At 33.2% G+C, this 20,709-nt stretch overlaps 3 protein-coding genes across 5 annotated transcripts; 1 reads left to right on the top strand and 2 right to left on the bottom strand.

The window, feature by feature from the left end:
• Window positions 1-1,162: 1,162 nt before the first annotated feature.
• LOC145057095 (S-norcoclaurine synthase 1-like) lies at window positions 1,163-2,935 on the bottom strand. Its single transcript, XM_079004866.1, has 4 exons — window positions 2,308-2,935; window positions 1,979-2,223; window positions 1,490-1,814; window positions 1,163-1,412 (listed from the first exon to the last, which is right to left on the bottom strand). The coding sequence occupies exons 1-4, from the start codon at window positions 2,575-2,577 to the stop codon at window positions 1,173-1,175; spliced, it is 1,080 nt and encodes a 359-aa protein (XP_078860992.1). The 5' UTR covers window positions 2,578-2,935; the 3' UTR covers window positions 1,163-1,172.
• A 661-nt stretch (window positions 2,936-3,596) lies between these two features.
• Window positions 3,597-6,071, bottom strand: LOC145058780 (Peroxidase superfamily protein). Its single transcript, XM_079006681.1, has 4 exons — window positions 5,856-6,071; window positions 5,046-5,237; window positions 4,601-4,766; window positions 3,597-4,254 (listed from the first exon to the last, which is right to left on the bottom strand). Exons 1-4 carry the CDS (start codon window positions 6,069-6,071, stop codon window positions 3,827-3,829), a joined length of 1,002 nt encoding a protein of 333 aa, XP_078862807.1. The 3' UTR covers window positions 3,597-3,826.
• A 2,656-nt stretch (window positions 6,072-8,727) lies between these two features.
• LOC145057094 (putative methyltransferase PMT14) lies at window positions 8,728-13,873 on the top strand. Of its 3 annotated transcripts, XM_079004864.1 has the most exons (8): window positions 8,728-9,004; window positions 9,601-9,735; window positions 9,939-10,599; window positions 10,721-10,931; window positions 11,017-11,299; window positions 11,884-12,270; window positions 12,783-12,860; window positions 13,430-13,873. In XM_079004864.1, exons 3-8 carry the CDS (start codon window positions 9,961-9,963, stop codon window positions 13,665-13,667), a joined length of 1,836 nt encoding a protein of 611 aa, XP_078860990.1. In that variant the 5' UTR covers window positions 8,728-9,004; window positions 9,601-9,735; window positions 9,939-9,960; the 3' UTR covers window positions 13,668-13,873. The 3 variants fall into 3 exon arrangements, with proteins under 3 accessions (XP_078860990.1, XP_078860991.1, XP_078860989.1); XM_079004865.1 differs by lacking the exon at window positions 9,601-9,735 and having other exon boundaries at window positions 9,922-10,599; XM_079004863.1 differs by lacking the exon at window positions 9,601-9,735 and having other exon boundaries at window positions 8,729-9,004.
• Window positions 13,874-20,709: the final 6,836 nt, after the last annotated feature.

The following is a 20,709-nucleotide window of genomic DNA, read 5'->3' as shown; positions in this document are numbered from 1 at the left end:
TATAAGTGCAACCATAAAAGATGTAGAAAATGAGGCTTTCTGTAGAAGTTTTACGTTTCATATTTTGAAGGGTTTAGGTTGACAAAACACAGTTTGTAGAGGTCACAATCGATATGGCAAGTGATATAACTTAATCTTGTAAGCTATATATCGGGTGTTTATTTATTACATAAAAGAACGACTTATTTGAGAAAGTTGACAAAATGATGTCTTTCATTAAGTTAAAACTTTTTGTACCAATATAGGCATTGTACTTTAAATTTTATGCATAATCCCTTACATCTTTTACGGATAATAATGCCATGTAACTGTAACTTACTAATAGGAAAATTGTAAAATGTACTTTATTTTCTTATAATAGCACCATACTTTGCATTTCTATAAACATAATACTACAATTACATACCCATTAGAGCAAGACACTTGCGTCTCAGTAATATCAATATGCTATATGAAACTTTTAAGCATTTTATAAGTTTCACAAGTTATATATTGCTATTATAGGTAACAAAACATAAATACATTGTTATTATGCGTTGAAAAAGTCTAAGTATTGTTATTTTGGATTAAAAAATACATCAAAGCATTTATTGATATTGATGCATTTTCAAGACATGCCAACAAGAAATAGACAATGACATCTTGCACTCAAAATATTATTTATTTCTCATTTCAAATATCATTTTATAAACCTTTAATGTTACTAATTCGTATTTAATTTTTTTAATCAACTCATATAGCCAATCACTTAATATATATTATTTACAGTATTTTATGTTATCAACCTTGTATTACAATATTACATAGGTTTTAACCTAGTTTGAATCATTAATTTTTTTTGGAACGAAATACATTTCAATGCGGTAGAAAACCATAGAAGAATGAGTGAACCATATATGATGTGACTAGATTGACGAAACTCGAGGGCAATGATGGTGGTGCCTCGCGGAGGTGGAGGCACCTAACGATGGAACTGGAACTGGAACGAAGGTGGAGACACCTGACTAGATCGTGGAAGTGAGAAAATGGGTCAACGTATGAAATAGAAAAGAGGAGAGATGTTGTTTAAGGCAAAATAGGAGCACACACTTTTTTTTTGTTTTTCAAATGCAATTTCATGTCTGAATTTAAAGGCTTTTGAAATATTAAGATGCTAACAAAATGCTATTAAATCAAATCCTCATATGATCAATTAACGATTTGCCATCAAGTTTGCTATTAACAACCAATCTCACATAATCTTCTGAATCAATTGTCTTATATTTTGGTGTCTTATCTTTAACAAGCTCCATCAATGGCCCAATCATAGCTTTGACTCCTGGACTATGAAAAGCAGCAATGGAAATCCTCTCTCTTTCAAAGTTGACCATAGCCCTATGCTCAATACTAGTATACTCTCCATTACTCATTATCTGTTTCAAAAAGTAGGCAACATATTTTCATTCATTTGTTTAAAATGGCTTAATATTCTAAAAGATTAATTGATTACCTCCATGACATCACCGATGTTGACAATAATTGATCCTGGAATGGGTTTTATGGGCACCCATTTTGAATTCTTCTTGATTTGTAGACCTTGAACTTCATTGATTTGAACTAAGAGGGTTATCCCTGTTGCATCTGAGTGTGGTGCTAACCCTAAAACCTTGTCTGCTTCATAACATGGAGGATAGTAGTTCATTCTGATACCTTGTGTGCAGTTTTCATACATGTTGCTAAGTGTTGCAGGTTTGATTCCGAGGTTTATAGACATTAACTTGAACAATTCCATTGATACACCTTGTAACGCCTTTGAGTATTCATCTAAAGTAGTCCTGGATCATAATAGTTCAAATGAGATCATGTTTTGTTCAAAACAAATGATGAATTGAGTTGAAATTTATGAACTTTGAATACATAATTACAGATGCATGAACTTTTTTTTTTGCTTTATTCAGATTGAATTTGATCGTTTAAGAAACAAAGACATAGAAATTACCTGAATGAAGGGGGAGTTTGAGGCCAAAATCTCATGTTTCGTTGGGGGATTGGCAAGGGTAAGATGAAGAGCATGTCACCCCAATCAAGTTTTTGATCCTCAGAAACCACAAATGCTTGACCATAACCTTCAATGGAACTCGGAATTTGTGCACAGTTCATCTTCTCCTCTAATGGCAGCTTGAAGAACTCCTCTGTAACCTTCTTCATTGCATCTATGCTTTCCGTTATCCCGTGATTTATCAGCTGTTTGCATTAGTAAAGCTCTCGATCAATAACTAAATTCACCATATGTACATATACATGTGTGTGTATGCATGAATTAATCACCTGGAAGAAGCCCCAATTCTTACAAGCAAGATGAAGTTTATCCAATTCATCATCGTAGCCAGGTTTTCCTGCGACGGCAAGTTTGCTAATGTCGATCACCGGAATTTGCAGCGATTCATCAGTTAAAACCTCTTCCGACTCAATTTCCGGTCGAATATACCGAATCGGAATGTCTTTCAAGTCCTTGGAAGCAAGCGCTTGTACATTATCAACAGGAATCGAACCACCATACTCAGATCTGTTCATCACCTCGTCGGTATTTTCTTCCATCGTCGTTGCTTAACCTGTACGATTCACATGGTTTCTTCGATTTGAAACTTGTATATAAGTTTGCCGAGTTCACCGATTTGTAATCGAATCCATTGCTTTATGTATTGTTGTCCTTGGAATTATTTATCGATTGTTTTATAGCTGTGACGTTGTTTTAAACATTCAACAAGAGATGCTTCCTCGGCCGGCCGCCGGATCGACCGAGCTTTATCACTTGGCTTCATAGGCGTGTGTGTGTAACGTTGTTACGAATGTATTTTGCGCCGGCGCCGGCGAAAGGTATCAATTGACATAAACACACTATGGCCGTCAAGCTAATCGGTTGCATAGGAAAGAGAGTTTTTTTTTTTTTTTTTTTTTTTTTTTTTTTTTTTTTTTTTTTTTTTTCATTTCTTTGATCAAAATATAACTATTAATACTTTCTCTTTGATCAAAATAGCATATAAACGTATAAATAATATCTATCAAAAACCCATTTTGACATAAAAGCTTCTTTTAGCTTCATTTGTCTTGATAATATCATAGTAATAATCATCAATCAAGTGTATGTTTATCAATTTCCATAACATTTACTTGCACTAACATACCCATCAAGCCTAAGCATATATATGAGGCTTAATTTCTTAGATTTCAATATTCTAAATACTAAAGTAACATTTCTCCCCGCAATGAGTATCTAATGGTTGAAAAACAAAATTCTACATATATTACGCTTAGGATTCAAATCGCACGCCCAAAACATTTCTAGTGCTTCAAAATTGACATTCCACGTGATGCACCCTTACACAAATTAAGCATAGACGATATGCGGTTTACCATTTTCTAAAAATCAACTTAAGCTTTAGCTATGACCAAAGTCCACATTCTAAACTCTAATACATATATAACATACTTGGTTTAGACATAAGCCAATGGTAATTCTTATTGTCCTCGTCTTAGTGTAAGTGATGTTGGACAAATACTTATACAAGTTTCTTGACACATAATCATATACAATTTCTAAACCACCATTGCCACCACATACATACATATATAAATTTTGCTTATAATCACATATTCTCATTACCCCAATTAATCCTCAACTTAGATGAACATTTATCAATGATTGATTGAGAATTAAACACTCCAAAAGATATAGTCGAGATTAGAATCCCACAAGCTTCAACTTTGCATAACCTAAAGAAAATCTAACAATAACACAATGTTTAACATGTTCCAAACAAACAATTTTAAAATTTAAATCTTACGTTTAGGTGTTAATGAACCTACAATTCTTTCTTATTTCTCCTTGTTTCCCCGTAAGTACATGTATATTCCCCATTTTTATCATCGAATGCGCAAACAACCCAAAGAAATATTCTTCATCCAAGGCAAAAGCCCAAACAAGGTCTCTTATTTCTCCTTCCACGCCATCATACAATAACACATTGTCTGAAATTAGGAGACCATTGCCACTTTTAATGTTGTGAAAATATTGATTGTCGAATCTTGTTGGGGTCATGAAATCTAGTGGGGCCAATGCGTCGTCTCTTCCGGATGTCGGGCATATTGATTCTAGAACCTTCTGGAACTCTTCGTCTTTTGGGTGGTGATTGTATGAGCTTGACATAGAATCTTTGTAGTCATAGATTCTTTGTCTAAAGCTCTTACACTTTGCCTTCCCAATTGTGTGGCTACCTGTTTCGTAGCCAAAACAGAAGTTACAAAAATCTATTATCGAAGTAACGTTAAAGATTTTGATTCGAGAGTGTAATTTTATTTTTGTTTATTTATCTTAAAATAATTGATTCAGGTTCTAAAGAATCAAATATGTTTTGTTTTTTCACCATCTTATATGAAACCATGTTACTTTTTTTTACCAATTTATGCACCACGTTTCAACCAATAGGTTTAAACATAAAAGTTGCATATTTCGTTTTAAGAGTTGGAAAAAATATGAAACATCGTTGCATAAACAAACATTTAACCTTTTTTTTAACAAAACAATAAATTTTTGGCAACACGACCCGACCCGTTAACCTACCTGAAAGAGCAACCAATTCTTGAATGCCAAGACCCTGAGATCGAAAGTTGGCGATTAGGGTTTCCAAAGAAGAATTTGGAGAAGGAATAAATTTATTTGCACCATTCATGCTTGATATCATCGAGTCTCTTCTTCCTAAATACACATTCCACTTGGGCCCACCTCTCTTTTCACCAAAAAAAAAAAGTATGTATCAAGTTAACACAAGAATCCAAAAAGTTTATGTGTCAGAACCGAAATGTTAATACTGCATTTGACATGTATTGAACTATAATTGAGACTAATGTTGATGAGACAAAAATTGTAATTTTTGGTCTTATTTAAAACAATGGAACAAATTTGGAGGACTTTCTCTCGGTCTTGCATATCTGCAAAAAGACGAGAATGCCCTTGTCCTATTTTGATTGTTTTTTTGAAAAATGTAGTGAAAGAGAAGTATATGTACCAAAGCTACGACATCCCGAGCAACAATAGCTAGAAGATCAGCACAAGACACAATACAAGGACATGCTTCTTCAACAAGGTATTTGATTTCATCAATGACTTCAAATCCCCTTAAAGAGTTCAAGTTAGGTCCGGCTTTCTTTTCACTTTCTACACCTTCAAAATCATCCAAAAGAACCGAACCATCGCAACCCTACATCAATTTATCAACAAAAAATTATCATTCCATTTTGTAGGTCCCATTTGCATGCTTTGAATTATGAACACATTACCCCATCCCTTCAATTATTTCGTCATTAAACGAACTTGCATATGGATTTTATATTATGTGTAAATACAAAATATGATTTTTGCTACATTTTGTATATTATTTAAATTATAAATTTATAACAAAAACAGGTCATATTGCAATTTTTCATTCAACTCCCTTATTAATGAAACAAGCACCCGTAACTAAGAATGAAAATTAACATTCCTTCATGAATGCTCCTGTCAGATACATTCCATTAGGTAGACACAAACAGGTTCTTTTTTATTCCTATGGAATATACCATTCCATTCCTTCTCTAATTCCATCGTACCAAACACTACCAATAAATGCAACAACTTATGTAATGACCATTTCCCACATGGATAGAAACTAGAAAGCAAGAATTGTGAGCCCCTTATAAACCCTAAGTTGTGGGCCATGGTTTTACGTTGATGTTGAGGTTATTGGGCTAGTCTACAATGGGGCTATGGGCTTAGGGTGTTACAAAAGTATCAGACCCACAAAATAATATGAAAAATAAAAAGATGAATGAAGGTTTACCAACACAAAACAATCATGGAAATGCAAGCGAAGAAGTGAAGCAGCCATTCGAGGCTCTTTTAGAACCGCAATTTCTACTTGATGATGAACAATCTCTTCCAACAAGGGACATGTTTCTTTGTAGTACCTAAGAACAAGAGGTTCGTTATCACACAAACTTAATTTGGTTTGCAATAATGCAATGACTAGTAACAAAAATGTAATAATGTTGTTCATCATTCAAGAAAAAGACAAATGAAACGAGAATGTAAATCTATCATGGGTGTTAATCTTTTCAACTATTTAAGCAAAATTTTAACGTATGGAGAATTCTAAAAAAATGATGCTTTTGACTCCTGCAACTGTTTTACATGTCTTTTTCTTACGTTTTCTAAACAACTTACCCTTTTCAACAATTCTTTGTTTGATCATGATCATATAGTCAAAGCAGATACACCTGATTTAAAGGCATTTGACTCTTCATTTTAGCTACAATTTTGATCCTAGACATGATCCTATATTAAAGCTTGAGTAAATCAGAGGTGAAAATGTACTTTGTCGGCTCTATTTTTGTAGTCTTACTGCATCATCGGTTGAAGTATGCTAAAAGTATTCAATGCAGTTGTCATTTGTGTGATATATAGGAATTCCCATCCTTAAAACCAATGAAAAAGCAATTACTTTATACCTAAGATTTAAACAACTCCCAACTACTACCTTTTTGGTTCTTCTAAGTTTAATACATGCATTGTTATCTTAGTTCCATTTTCATAAGAATAGTAAATATAGAAGTTTGTTGCAGATTTTTACTACAATCACATGATTCACCTTAAAAGGATTCAAACGCATAAATCGATTGACTTTCACATGATTATATGAATGTTTTGTTGCCCTCATATTTTTTTAATAAACAAAAATAAGTTTGACCACTTGAATATCTTGACGTGGAATGAAGAAAATTGCATATAATTGAATTCCGAAGGATATTATAATATTTTTATTCAGGGATTATCAATTATTTAACGATGAATATAATAGTGATATCAAAACAACAAGAAAATCAATTTCTTATTTTCATAACTCGTATGAAAGGAAGTTATGCATTGAAACTAATGCATCAAATCAAAGAAATAAATGGTTGTCAACATTACATTTTGCAGTTGAATTGTTTAAATGTATTTTTGTTGTTTAAGACTGAAATTATCATATGATATTTGCTCATTATGATAAAACCACCAAACATTATTTATTTTGAACCACAATGACTTGATTTAAGAAATAGGCCAACCATTTTGTTTTAAGGTGTCTTCTCTTAACAAATTCAGCCCAAACCAAATATATTATATTTTACATTAAAAAACAATTTACCTAAAAGATAACAATGTATACGTATGATATATGGGTTTAATGTATGTTCATGTAACCACATTTTATCGCTTACCAATTTATGCAACAAATATTTACAACACAAATTATACAACTCATCATTTGTTATTAACAATTCATAATTTTTTTGATACATAAATTATTAAAATGTCAACTTTGTTATATATACTGAAATACTGTTGTATATATCGGTTATAAGTCAATTTTGTTACATGCATTACTTGAAAAAAACAAGAAGTTGTTGCACGAATATCAATTTAACCATTATTCGTTATGTAAATACTTTTCTAAGATTAATATTATTAATAATTAAATTCCTTCAATTATAATCAAATATTAAACAACATAAAAACGATATACGTATTCATATAATACATATACGTTACGTTTTTTTTTAAATCCAACCAAATAACTCTAAATTTCAATCATGATATTTAAATGATCAAACAAACTCATCCACTAATAAAGAGCTCGTATCACTATTCATCACTTGAAGGTTATAAAGATTTGTTTTATCATTAAATCAAAGATAAGTCAAGGTTTTTCTGTATGATTTTATATTTTCATGAAAGGTATGTGCAATCAATAAAAAGAGGAAATACAGTGGTTTTATGTGAATGGTGGGTACCTAATAAATTCAATCGTGGGCATTGATGTTCAATATGTCCCACACCCATTATATCGGCAAAGAAAAATGTTATTTCTAAAGACTTTTAAGCTTTTTTATTTAATTCTTTTTAAAATGTTATTAAAATGGAATATAGTATACGTATTTTTGGTCATTTTTATTAAATTATTTTGAGTTTAATTATTAGTTTTTTGGAAGGACGATACATATTTTCTGTATTCTCATAAATTATAGTAATACATACAGTAAACCCTTAACCATTTAGATCAATAGCCACCATGATTCAGATATATTTGAATCGGTTGTCGTTTTTTCTATAGAATTTATCAATTTGGTAATGAATTAGTAATCTAGAATATGTATTTTAGGCTATGTTTGGCGGACTAGCTGAAAACCTAGCTGATGGCTGAAAAGCTAGCTGTTAAATAAAAAGCTAGCTGATAAAAAATAACGTTTGGTAAAACTAGCTGAAAAGCTAGCTGAAATATATAAAATTACATAAAAAGACATGTAAGAATATGTGTTTCTATAATTAATTAAGGGGTGTAATTGGAAAATTTAAAAAAAAGTCCTAAAAAGCTAGTCTAAAGTAGCTTTTCAAAAAGCTAGCTTATAAGTCAGCTTATCAGCTACTTTTTGGCTTACCAAATACGACAACATAAAAAAGCTCGAAAAATAAGCTACAGCTAGCTGTGGCACGCCAAACACAGCCTTAGAGAAAAAAAAATTGTATTTTCTATATTTACTTTTCAAAAATAAGATATCCCCAAATTTAGATTTTTTTTTTCACTCTCTTTTTCTTTTTGTATTTTTCAGTTCATTTGGAATTTTGGATAAAATAGTTACAACGGCCGCGATAAAAACGTCATCTATATATAAACTATAAAGTTGAATATTTGTCCAGCCTGTCCACCAGATCTCCACCGTCACCGACCGCCGTCGTCGGCGATCGTCAACTCCGCCACTTTCTTCCTCAAAATATTATATAATGAATCTATCAATTATATAAACAATATAAGGCAATTCTTTCACACTCCTACTAAAGCTACTATTGCTCCACTCCTTCTCTCTGAAAGTCTGAAACTATCTTTTCTGAATGCCAAAGTTAGCGAGGGAAAGTTAGAGACGAGAGTAGATCTGCGTTTTAATCAATCAGGTACTTTTTGCTTTGCTGCGGAATCAATCGTATCCGCTCAATTTCAATTCTACTACTTCTGATTTCTTCTGTTTGTATTTTGATTTGAACTTTGTTGATTTACTATGTGAACTCGTTGCATTTGTTATATTATGGTTCTTCGTTATAACCTGCTCGGATTTCTTTTAGATTTCGTGAAAATGATTGATGAATTGATGTTCTTGTCGTTATATGCCTTTTTTGTTTAATGATTTGTATTAGAGCAGCAATGTCGGTTTGTGATATAAAAGTTTAATTAGGAACTGATTAACTGGTGCTATAGCTTGATCTGCATGCTTGTTCTGATCTGAATTAGTTAGTCGTTTTTACTAGTTTGGGATAAGTTCTCTACACTTAAGATGCTTTTTTCTGGAAATCCAAAGCGACTTATTTCCCCCATCTTGATCTACTAAACCGATAGCTTTTCCTCCTAGGTTATCGCCTGGATCTCTGATTTTGTCTAGCACGCAGTAAAGCGAAGTGCGTGAGAAATTTAATAAGCCAAAATTTTACGCCTTCTGCTCCCAAATTAAATGCACTTTAGGGTTTACCAAATTGAATGAAATGTTTTGTTTTAGGTAAGAGTGGAAATCCAAATTACTAATCGTTACAAACCAAAAACTCAATTGATTTTGGTCCTCAAGCTTTCTCAATTTTGTTAAGATCAAAAGGGATCTTGGATATTTAACCAACAGCAACATTCCTATAGAGAGGTATCATTAAGATTTCCAATTTCTTGCATCCTAAAGTCTAAATCATTACTGTTTCCATTACCAAATATGCAATTACTTGTCTTGTTAGAAACTTATCTTGATCTCCTATGTTTCATTAAATTATGTTTCCATTTGTGTCTTTTGACCATTTTGATCATTTTATGGCTGAAAAAAACCCGTTTGAAGTAAGTTTCAACTTTCAGGCCCAAGGTTCTGAAGCACAATATGGGGTCTAAGAACAATCCAGCAAATAGAAGAAGAAGTCCATTATCTATAATCATTGTGTTTGGGCTGTGTTGTTTCTTCTACTTACTAGGAACATGGCAGAAAAGTGGTTTTGGAAAGGGAGATAGTATAGCAATGGACATAACCAAGAAAACAGAATGTGAGGAAGACTTTTCCACCCTTGATTTCCACCCTCATCACAATATTCCAATTCCTGATTCTTCCAAACCAAAATCCAAAACCTTCAAACCATGTGATGTCAAATACACCGATTACACCCCCTGCCATGAACAAGACAGAGCCATGAGGTTCCCAAGAGAAAACATGGTCTATAGAGAAAGACATTGTCCCCCTCAAGAAGAAAAGTTAAAATGTCTTATCCCAGCTCCAAAAGGGTATTCAACTCCATTTCCATGGCCAAAAGGTCGTGATTATGTCCATTATGCTAATGTCCCTTTCAAACATTTAACTGTTGAGAAGGCGAATCAACATTGGGTTGAGTATCAAGGCAATGTCTTCAAGTTTCCAGGTGGTGGAACTATGTTTCCTCAAGGAGCTGATGCATATATTGATGAACTTTCATCAGTGATTCCAATTGCTGATGGATCTGTTAGAACTGCTCTTGATACTGGTTGTGGGGTAGGTTTTCTTATCAGCCTCTTCCTTTGTATTACAACATTATCATATCCTAATACAAAACAATTTTCGAAGTATACAATAATACCATTCTGATGGGATTGATTTTAACATATTGGCATAGGTTGCAAGCTGGGGTGCATATCTAATGAAGAGAAATGTTTTAGCCATGTCATTTGCACCAAGGGATAATCATGAAGCACAAGTTCAGTTTGCTTTAGAGCGAGGTGTCCCTGCTATTATTGGTGTTCTTGGATCAATAAAACTTCCTTTTCCTTCAAGAGCTTTTGATATGGCTCAATGCTCACGATGCCTCATACCATGGGGTGAGAATGGTGAGTCACTAAACTATATTTTCTCCAAATTGGTAGATTTTGTAAAGTTAATGGTGTAATAGGAAACATTGAAAATTATGTGTAGATGGGAAGTATCTAATGGAGGTTGATCGAGTTCTTAGGCCTGGTGGATTTTGGATTTTATCTGGTCCTCCGATTAACTGGAAGACATACTATCAGACATGGAAAAGGTCAAAGGAGGATTTGAGAGCTGAACAAAGAAAGATTGAAAAACTTGCTGAATCTCTTTGTTGGGAGAAGAAATACGAGAAAGGAGATATTGCTATTTGGAGAAAGAAAGTTAATCCCAAATCTTGCAAAATCAATCCTACAAATTTTTGTAAATCAACTGATACCGATAATGTCTGGTGAGTCCTCTTCTTTAAAACAAAGTCTTGGTCCCACCAAACACAGTACAACCTATTCTGTCATGTCTGGACAGACTGTTCTGCTGTACAACTTGTGTGAGTACAACCTGTCAGTCTTGTCATCACAACATGTCATGTCATGTCATGCCAGTATAACTTGTTTTTTTTTGTATGGGTATGATTTTATAAAGCAAAATAAAACATATTCGAAACAAAATTTTCAAAAAAAAAAAAGATGTAAAAAACTAAATTTAGGATGAATTTGTAACAAAATTTTGAAATCTAGGCCAAAAGTGTAAATTTCGGACCAAATTTGTAATAAAATTTAAAATCGGGGCCAAAAGTGTAATTTTAGAAAGTTGGATGACCTGTTAACCGGATAAAATGGTCAAAATGAATATAATTTCCGGTTTTTGGGACTTAATTGACTAAAAAAAAGATAAGGACTAAATCGATTATGAGTCCTAAACATTAGGACAACTTGTCATATCATGTCCATACATTTTATATGCATATAATTTTATAGTTTTATTAAAACTTAATATATTTTGTGATAAAAAAAATGGTTGCTTTATTTATGATAGGTACAAGAAAATGGAAACATGTGTAACTCCATACCCTATAGTAAAGACTGGGAATGAAGTGGCAGGAGGGGAGTTGAAAAAGTTTCCAGCAAGGCTACAGGCAGTGCCACCTGTCATATCCAAGGGACTAGTTCCAGAAGTTTCTATTGAATCTTATCAAGAAGATAGTAAAATTTGGAAGACATATGTTGCTACTTACAAAAGGGCAAATCGGTTAATCGGCACTTCAAGATATAGAAATATAATGGATATGAATGCTGGTTATGGAGGTTTTGCTGCAGCAATTGAGTCTAATAAATTATGGGTGATGAATGTTGTGCCTACTATTGCTCCAAACACATTGTCTGTTGTTTTTGAGCGAGGTCTTATTGGTATATATCATGACTGGTGAGTTCCATCATTTTTATAAATTTGGATATAATAAACAAAGGTTTTTATTAAGGGTTTAGGTCATTTTTGGTCACTTAACTTTTGGTTTTGTGCTCATTTGGTCACTTAACTATTTTTAAGTTTTAAAAGGTCATCAAACTTTTGACTTTATGCTCATTTAGTCATTTAACTTTTGTTTTGGTCACATTTAGTCACTTAACTTTTAGATTTGTGCTCATTTGGTCACCTAACTTTTAAAATTTTGCTCATTTAGTCACCAAACTTTTACAAAAATTTAAAAGTTTAGTGACCAAATGAGCACAATTTTAAAAGTTAGGTGACTAAATGTGACTAAACCAAAAGTTAAGTGACTAAATGAGCATAAAGGCAAAAGTTTGATGACCTTTTAAAACTTAAAAAAAGTTAAGTGACCAAATGAGCACAAAACCAAAAGTTAAGTGACCAAAAATGACCTAAACCCTTTTATTAATTATTATTGCATAATTTATTCTCCAAATGTTGTCTTTCAGGTGTGAAGGCTTCTCTACTTACCCAAGAACATATGATCTTATTCATGGAAATGGTCTATTCAGCTTGTATGAGAACAAGTAAGTCTCTTGATATTTGTGAATACATATCTTTTAAAAAAAAATTAATACCTTTGCAACATTGTAATGGTGATTTTTTTTAAAAAAAAATAATACTACATCAGATTTTGTAACAAGACGTGTCGATTTCTTTGTAGCAAACATCTTTAAAGCATGACAAAATATTTTTCTTACTACACATTGTAAAAACATGATTTTTTTTTTCTTTTTTGTCCTTTTAGAAGTTTGAGGATTTCATGATGTACTAAACTTTAAATATGACGTCTTTTTTATAGGGACCAGTTTTTAAGACGTAAGGGATTATATAAAGACAAAACTTTAAGATGAGTGACCACAAATTTTAAAAATGTGACTTTATATAGTCAAAAGTTGGAAAAAAGTTTATCATCATAAAAGTTAATGTTTTTTTTTTAATGATAATATGGGAAGATGGTCACTTTTCTCCACTTTAGAGTAAAACATTGTACTATGAAATTATTTGTTATAATTTTAAAGGTAGCAATAGAGTTTTGAAATTGCAATATGCTATAACAAAAAATGGAGATTAAATTGTTGAATTGCTTAAACAGATGTGATCTAGAAGATATCCTCTTAGAAATGGATCGAATTTTGAGGCCCGAAGGGTTAGTGATCCTTCGAGATGAAGTAGATGTGTTGACCAAAGTCATGAAAATTACAGCTGGCATGAGATGGGATGTTAAATTGCTCGATCATGAAGAGGGGCCTTTTGTTCCAAAAAAGATATTTGTCGCGTATAAACAATATTGGGTTGGAAACAAAGGGAATGATACATCATCAAGTGAGTGATTAACAAAACGTTTTAGTTTTTTTTTTAAAAAAAAGTAGTATTTTGTATTATCCCACGACCCAAACGGATTTTTTCCATAAGAGGAAAATCAAGATTTCATAAGAGGAAAATCAAGATTTGCGTTGGTTATATGCATTTCGATGTGGGTGTGTTGATGTAGATTGTTTTAACTATTCGTAAAAACCTTTTAATGTTGTTATTTTTAGGTTATTTAGCTTAAAAGTATTGCATGGTTGATAGGTTTTGCATAAGGCATACAATGGGTGTGCATGATAATTGAAGTGACAACATAAATATGTTGAAATTTTTTGGTTATTAGGCCGGGTTGTCATAATACTATGTAATGCAAGTTTTAATACCAAATATCAAAAAACATAATTTAAAAAATATCATTTAATGTCTTACAATTGTTCAAACGGGTTTTCATATTTTGGAAATAATCTATAACGGTATTATTGTTAATATTATCTATCACATCTAGAAGTGAAGCTTGAAGATTAGTTGGGAAATTGAAGCTAAGGACTTCACATAGGAGTTTAGAAGGTTCCTATTCTTCAATTTGCACTCGACCCTCCTTTGTTTTGCTTGATTTGGAGTTTGGATGTGTTTTGAAGCTTTGAAACATTAACATTGATGAATTCTAAATGGAGATGTATTTTATGAAACTGATGATGAATGTAACCTTCGTTTAAGTTTTCTAACTCATTCCCGGTTAGAGAATCCATCATAACTAAAGTTTGACATGTTAGGATCTAATTGAAGTTGTCATTGTGCTTGAGAGCTTCAATGGAGGTTTGAGTTGAATTTATGACATGAATTCTTAATTCAATCGTTTCAAAACAATTGAAATGCCATAAATCTAACTTTTTTTTCTTCCCGAAAGAGGACAAAAGTCTAACAAAATTAACTTGTTATTTGAATTCACTACCATTGATGATCTAATGAGAGGTGAATGATGAGGTTCGAGTGATGCTTATTGTTCATAATCAAGTTTTTTTGGAGAGTTTAGAACATTGAATCATCATATTAGATTCATAGATCAAGGTGTAATTAATGGGTTTTGATGGTTATAAGATGGTGTTGAGATGTTAGAGTATGATCAAATCCATAAAGTGTAGTTTTAAAGTGTTTGGAATAAGTTTGGACATCATTTAATTTTGCTCGAAATTGAGATGTGTAGTAGGGACTCGGTTGAGTATATGCCAAGGCATGGGTGGACTCATTCAAGAGTAACCTCTTGGACATAACTAAATTTTTTTACTTATTCCGATTAAGATCAAACTTCTTCCATAAATTCCTGATCACTTTTTATATGTTATGGTATGGTTGAATTATGATAGTTAGGACTAGAAATCGTGTTTATGAGGATTTTTAGGGATTAATTCATTGATAATTGACTTAATTGTTGATGGTTAATAAGTGTTCATACTACACTTGGAGTGAAGACAAGTGTTTAAAAGTGCTAATGTGAGTTACTATCATGAACACATGTCCATAAACTTATATTTATGGAGTATGACTTTATTGAATGTCGTTCGTTTATGCAATATTTATATATAGTATGATATATCAATATTCATGAAACACATTTTAAAAGGGTCATAACCATATTTAAATAGTTCCCAAAGAATACAAGTATATTGTTTTCTGAAAGTGTCATAAAGAATAAACATGTCAATGTTTATTTTAATAAGTCTTAAAAGAGTAAGAGTTAATTGGTGTATTAAAGAGTTGATCATAACCATTGCATCCATGTATGATGCATTATGACTTGAGTGAAGCTCCGAACACCTAAAAGTCGAACTAAAGAGTTGGTACAATGTGTCATGCAAGTGAGAGATGTTTGTTTTGTGTTTGACATTTTAGAAATGTCGTAATCGAGGGGTTAAACTTTACAAACCTACTCCATGGTCTCATGTGTGATGGTCACATGATTCCAAATTAATGAAATTAGTAAGACAAGTCAAGTCTTTGATTAAACCTTAATCCACCATCATTCCCCTTGCAAGAAAAAGACTTTTATCGGAAAATAGAATTGTCTGCATGTGGATTGTTACTTTTTAAGGTTGTACTATTATGATGTTAAAAGTTGAAATGTTTAAGTGTTATTATCTTATTTTTCTTGTTGAATTTAAAGAGTTCAAGGTTTTTAAACTATTTTTTGTAGTGTTGATTTTAGGATCGGAGTATTGCCCTTCTCCAATCCCCTTGAAGATTTTGACTTCCAAAAATACTCATTATACTTTCTAATTCTAACAAATTTAAAATACATTTGTGTTAAAATTGTAATAGTTAGCACTTTTACTATTGCCATGACTGTTGTAAACAAATTCACACTCTTAAACTCGTTAGAATGTTGTTTTAACACTTTATTTTCCACATTAATTTTTTTTTGAGATAACTTTAAACAATTTGTAAAAGGTCATGTGGTTGGATTAATCTATCAGTACCTTTAATTGTTGTACAAATAATTAATATACTAAATATTTTATACTATATTATAAAACATATTAGTCATTTTGTAACATCCCAAAGTTCAGTTACTTCTAAATTCATCCCTATAATTCTATTTCATGTCAAATTGGTCCCTAAGTCCATGGATTATGCTTTGAAGCCTTAGTCGCAATTTCATAATTTGGGCAGGAGGAGTACGCCAAGCGTACATGTGGGTACGCTGAGCATACTAGGGCGTACCCTAGTACCCTGGGCGTACTGTAACAACGTAAATTTTTCAAAAGAAAATTTTCATTTAAAATCATATAAAATCCTCATGACACATTTTATTAAAATCTCATTTGTTCAATTCACAAAACATAACTCCATGTTTTAGTAATTACTAATCCAGGATCCTCATAACTTGTGACATCCCCAATTTCACGGTCAGAAAAGACCGATTTGTTTATGCTTTGTTTTTAAGATCAGAGTAATCTTTTAAAGAATACAGTTGCAGAATTTGTTCCAAAAATATGATAAAGATTTATCAAAGCATTTCTTTAAAGAAATGTATTTTCATTATATAACAAAATCTTGGGATGTCATGTTCTGATACAGACACATAAGCATAAACAGAACTTACATTATTTACACTAAAGATTTTACATCTCTTTTAATCTCTCCTTGAAATATATCTTCGTATCGATACCTGTGATACAAAGAAAACTGAGTGGGTCAGACTTGGGAGCCTGGTGAGCATATAGGGTTTTCAACCCACAATAATATAATTATTATATTCAATTATCAAACAATTAATTCAAATACCCACCCCCATTATCTCCATTTATTTCTTAAAGATTTATCCTAAGAACCGATTACCCTTCTCCCATTCATTCCTAAGGATTGTCCCAAGGAACTGTCACAAAGTCTAGTGCTGCCAAGGTTCTTAGATTACCTCTGGTGAACACGCAATTCACAATAATTAATGAACACTTAGTACAAGAACACCTAATGAACACGTAGTTCCAATATTGCCCAATGAACACCTAGTTCACAAACACTTAATGTACACTTAGTTCAAATATTACCCAATGAACACCTAGTTCACAAACACTTGATGAACACTCAGTTCAAATATCCCTGGTGAACCCAATCACCTAAGGAACACAGAGTATGAAAGCTCTTAATTCAAACAACGTGATAATAAAGTATATCTCGATCCTGCAAAACCACTAATATTATAAACACATATAAATTATATTTCTAAAACAATATATCCCATCCCGTCGATCCCCACATACTGACCCTATACAATGATCTTACGAGATCTAGCCTAAGGAATCGATATGAACCACAAACCGACGAAGCTGCTTCGGAAAATTCCCTTGCAGAAAACGAGGATCAATAAAGACATCAAATGAGGGGAATGGAATAAGTCTCACCACGAACCTTCGTTCATAAAAGAAAGAACCACAAGACAGTTAAGTCAGGGGTAGTTATCTAGATAACAATGTCTAGGCGTGGTCTGACTATCGTGAGGTATTATACCCCCAGACTCTACCTATCCCAACATCGAACTTTGCCTAGCAGTGACCTGAATACATGAGGTATTTCACCCCCAGACGCACCCTATCCAGCAATATAACACCAGACATACCTAGCAGTGGTCTATTACCGACACACTTTATTAGGCAGTCTACGAAGTTCCATTAATTACTTCGTGAAAGAAAACGCTGACATATGAAGCTCGGTCGATCACTTCATAAAAGAAACGCTGACTCCAAAGCTCTCTCAAAATAAAAGTATGGGGAAATACTACTAGAGTACTCCCGTACACTCCCGTAACCGACACACAAAATGGTCAAAAAGACTTTGTACATGATAGTACTTCTGGCACATTATAATACTCTGGTATGCGAGAGACTCGTACCCGAGAACATAAGCAACACCCAAAACACAGAGCTTTGAAAAGGACTTCGTACATAAAATGTACTTCTGTACGTAGGACGTACTCCACTAATCATCAATCTCACAACACACGTACTCTTAATAAGAGACTACCCAAAGTCCAATCTTAATAGAACTAAACATCCCTATTTAAGTCTTAACCCATCACTAGGCAAGCCTACAATGCCTAAAATCAATTTTCGATACTATCTCCGTTTAGGCAATGCCAACTAGTGTATACTTAGCACAAGGTTTTAAGTAATAATATCATATATACACATCTTAACACATATTGAACCATATCTGATTCGCACGTTGTATATCATCAAATATATCTAACACGTATTTTAGATAATAACAAATAATTCACATACATATGTATATTTCATATTTTAATCAATACTCGTATTAAATCACGTTCCTAAAAGGAACTATACACATGATACCTTATTGAATGAACACGTAGTTGAAAAATACATAATCCGTACTCCCGGATCTTAAATTTGCCTCATTACCTAATCCATATTCCCGGATCTAAAACTAACCTCTTGATCTGATCCATACTCTCGGATCTAAAACTAACCTCCTGCTCTGATCCATACTCTCGGATCTAAAACTAACCTTCTGCTCTGATCCATACTCTTGGATCTAAAACTAACCTCCTGCTCTGATCCATACTCTCGGATCTAAAACAAGTTTATCTTCTATCCTTTTATCTCATGGTCCAACCCATCTTTATCACCTACCAACAACCTCATCTACTCATGTTCTACCCAACATATTTTTAGATACAAAATACATATATAGTTTTACTCATTAAAACTTATATAATTAATCCATTCCACAATCATCTCAAATAAACAACAATATATTATACACATAGCACGTATTTCATAGCAAATACTTAATATTTATGTGTTCGAAGAAAGTGACTACACACTCACTTGATTAGAAGATGATCAAACAGTGTTACGACTTGTAGAAGTAGTATTCTTCGGTAGATCTGGAAGATCTTCACAAAAATTGGCTTATCGCGGGCAAAGCTTCGGCTCGGAAACTTTACTCCTTGGGATCTTCGGGACTTCGGGACTTGCTTCGGGTCTTGGGAATGATACCGGGACTTCGGGATATTTCTTGCACGAAAATCGAGGTAAAACGGGAGAGAGAGAAGAGAAAATGAACAAAGGAATAAGGCAGTCACGCATTCTATTTAAAGGGTGCTGAATCTGGGATTACGCTGGGCGTACTAAGCCTTACGCTGGGTGTACACGACGTCATTGCATGCGTAGCTGAGGCGGTTCCGAGTACGTTGGGCGTACTCCAAAATTACGCTGGGCGTACTCGATTAAGCAGACTTCAAACTTGCATAACTTTTGCATACGAGCTCCGTTTTTGACGTTCTTTATATCCACACGTAGGTGAGACTAAGCTCTACAACTTTCATTTAGACTCCATTGGCTAATTTTGAGTTTATTTTTATTATTATATTTTTAACAGGCCGGGACAGGAAATGTCCGTTAAAAATTCATAACTTCTTCCTCCGACGTCCGTTTTCACCTGTCTTTTCACCATTGCACTACTAATAACGAGATCTCCGATTCTCGTTTAGATTGCTTCATCTAGAATTCACTCGATCTCATAATCGAACTTCGGGCTGCACACTGCTAAGCTGAAACTTAGAAAAATCATAACTTCCTCATACGAAGTAAGATTTGGGCATTCTTTTTATGCATGCTCTCGGTTTAACGAACTCTACGAATTTCGTTTAGATCACGAAGGCTAAATATCCTTCTAACGTAAATTCACTTTTTACGTCATTCAGCGTCGTGCCAGTTCTGTCGCGAAACTTCGATAGGATATAACTTCTTCGTTTTAACTCGGATTTCAACGTTCTTTATATGTACGGAATCCTTGTAACATATACAACAATTTAGTTAAGATTATTCATTCTAAATAATCTTCTATCAAAAATTCATTTTTGACGCTTATCGTCTCTAAATTTACTAGCCCTAATCTACGGGCGTTACATAACTCTTTCTCTGGTGTGAACAATCAACCAGTGCCGTCCCACGATCCTGAGAACCTGAAACACATAACACATAACACAGTAAGCACGAAGCTTAGTGAGTTCCCCAAGATCCACATAAAACACATATTAGCCACTCGAGGCTATAACTCTATGGACCCTCTGGTCCTAACTCTGTGGACCTTCCGGTCATAACTCTGTATACTCTGGAACACACACACACAACATAAATCATATAGAAATAATGCAGTGCATCACATCACATAAATACCATACAAAATACTCTGTCACATAACTCTAATTACCACTCTAGGTAAAGTATAGTGAGAAGACTCACCTGGCAAGCATAAAGCAGCTATCCTCACACTTGAATCTCGAACTCGCCACCGCCTAACACGTAGGATGAATATCTCTTATAATAAATCTTTTTCACGATTCGGATAATCGAAGGCGGTTCCTTCTCTTGCTAACTCTCTAAAGTGGGTAAAAGGCCATTTTACCCTTCCAAGGCCTCTATTACTTATGTTGACCAAAACCCCAAAGTCAACAGAAGTCAAGCTCAAGTCAACAGTCCACATTTGACCCTACTCGTCGAGCGCACCCATGCGACTCGTCAAGTCCCCTCGCATCAATTG

This window comes from Lactuca serriola, chromosome 6, assembly GCF_051521515.1.
Source record: "Lactuca serriola cultivar US96UC23 chromosome 6, Lser_US96UC23_V15, whole genome shotgun sequence".
Taxonomy (NCBI): Eukaryota; Viridiplantae; Streptophyta; class Magnoliopsida; order Asterales; family Asteraceae; genus Lactuca; species Lactuca serriola.
Note: the sequence above shows the minus strand (reverse complement) of the source record. Positions and strands in the feature narration are given on the sequence as shown.

Coding starts and splice junctions, on each gene's coding strand:
- LOC145057094 (XM_079004865.1), top strand. CDS start 9,961: ATGGGGTCTAAGAACAATCCAGCAAATAGAAGAAGAAGTCCATTATCT. Junction 11,300..11,883: donor ACTGATACCGATAATGTCTG/GTGAGTCCTCTT, acceptor TATTTATGATAG/GTACAAGAAAATGGAAACAT. Junction 12,271..12,782: donor ATTGGTATATATCATGACTG/GTGAGTTCCATC, acceptor GTTGTCTTTCAG/GTGTGAAGGCTTCTCTACTT.
- LOC145057095 (XM_079004866.1), bottom strand. CDS start 2,577: ATGGAAGAAAATACCGACGAGGTGATGAACAGATCTGAGTATGGTGGT. Junction 1,815..1,978: donor CAAACTCCCCCTTCATTCAG/GTAATTTCTATG, acceptor ATTATGATCCAG/GACTACTTTAGATGAATACT. Junction 1,413..1,489: donor ACATCGGTGATGTCATGGAG/GTAATCAATTAA, acceptor TTTTTGAAACAG/ATAATGAGTAATGGAGAGTA.
- LOC145058780 (XM_079006681.1), bottom strand. CDS start 6,071: ATGAACAACATTATTACATTTTTGTTACTAGTCATTGCATTATTGCAA. Junction 5,238..5,855: donor TCCATGATTGTTTTGTGTTG/GTAAACCTTCAT, acceptor AAATTGATGTAG/GGTTGCGATGGTTCGGTTCT. Junction 4,255..4,600: donor AGAATTGGTTGCTCTTTCAG/GTAGGTTAACGG, acceptor GCTACGAAACAG/GTAGCCACACAATTGGGAAG.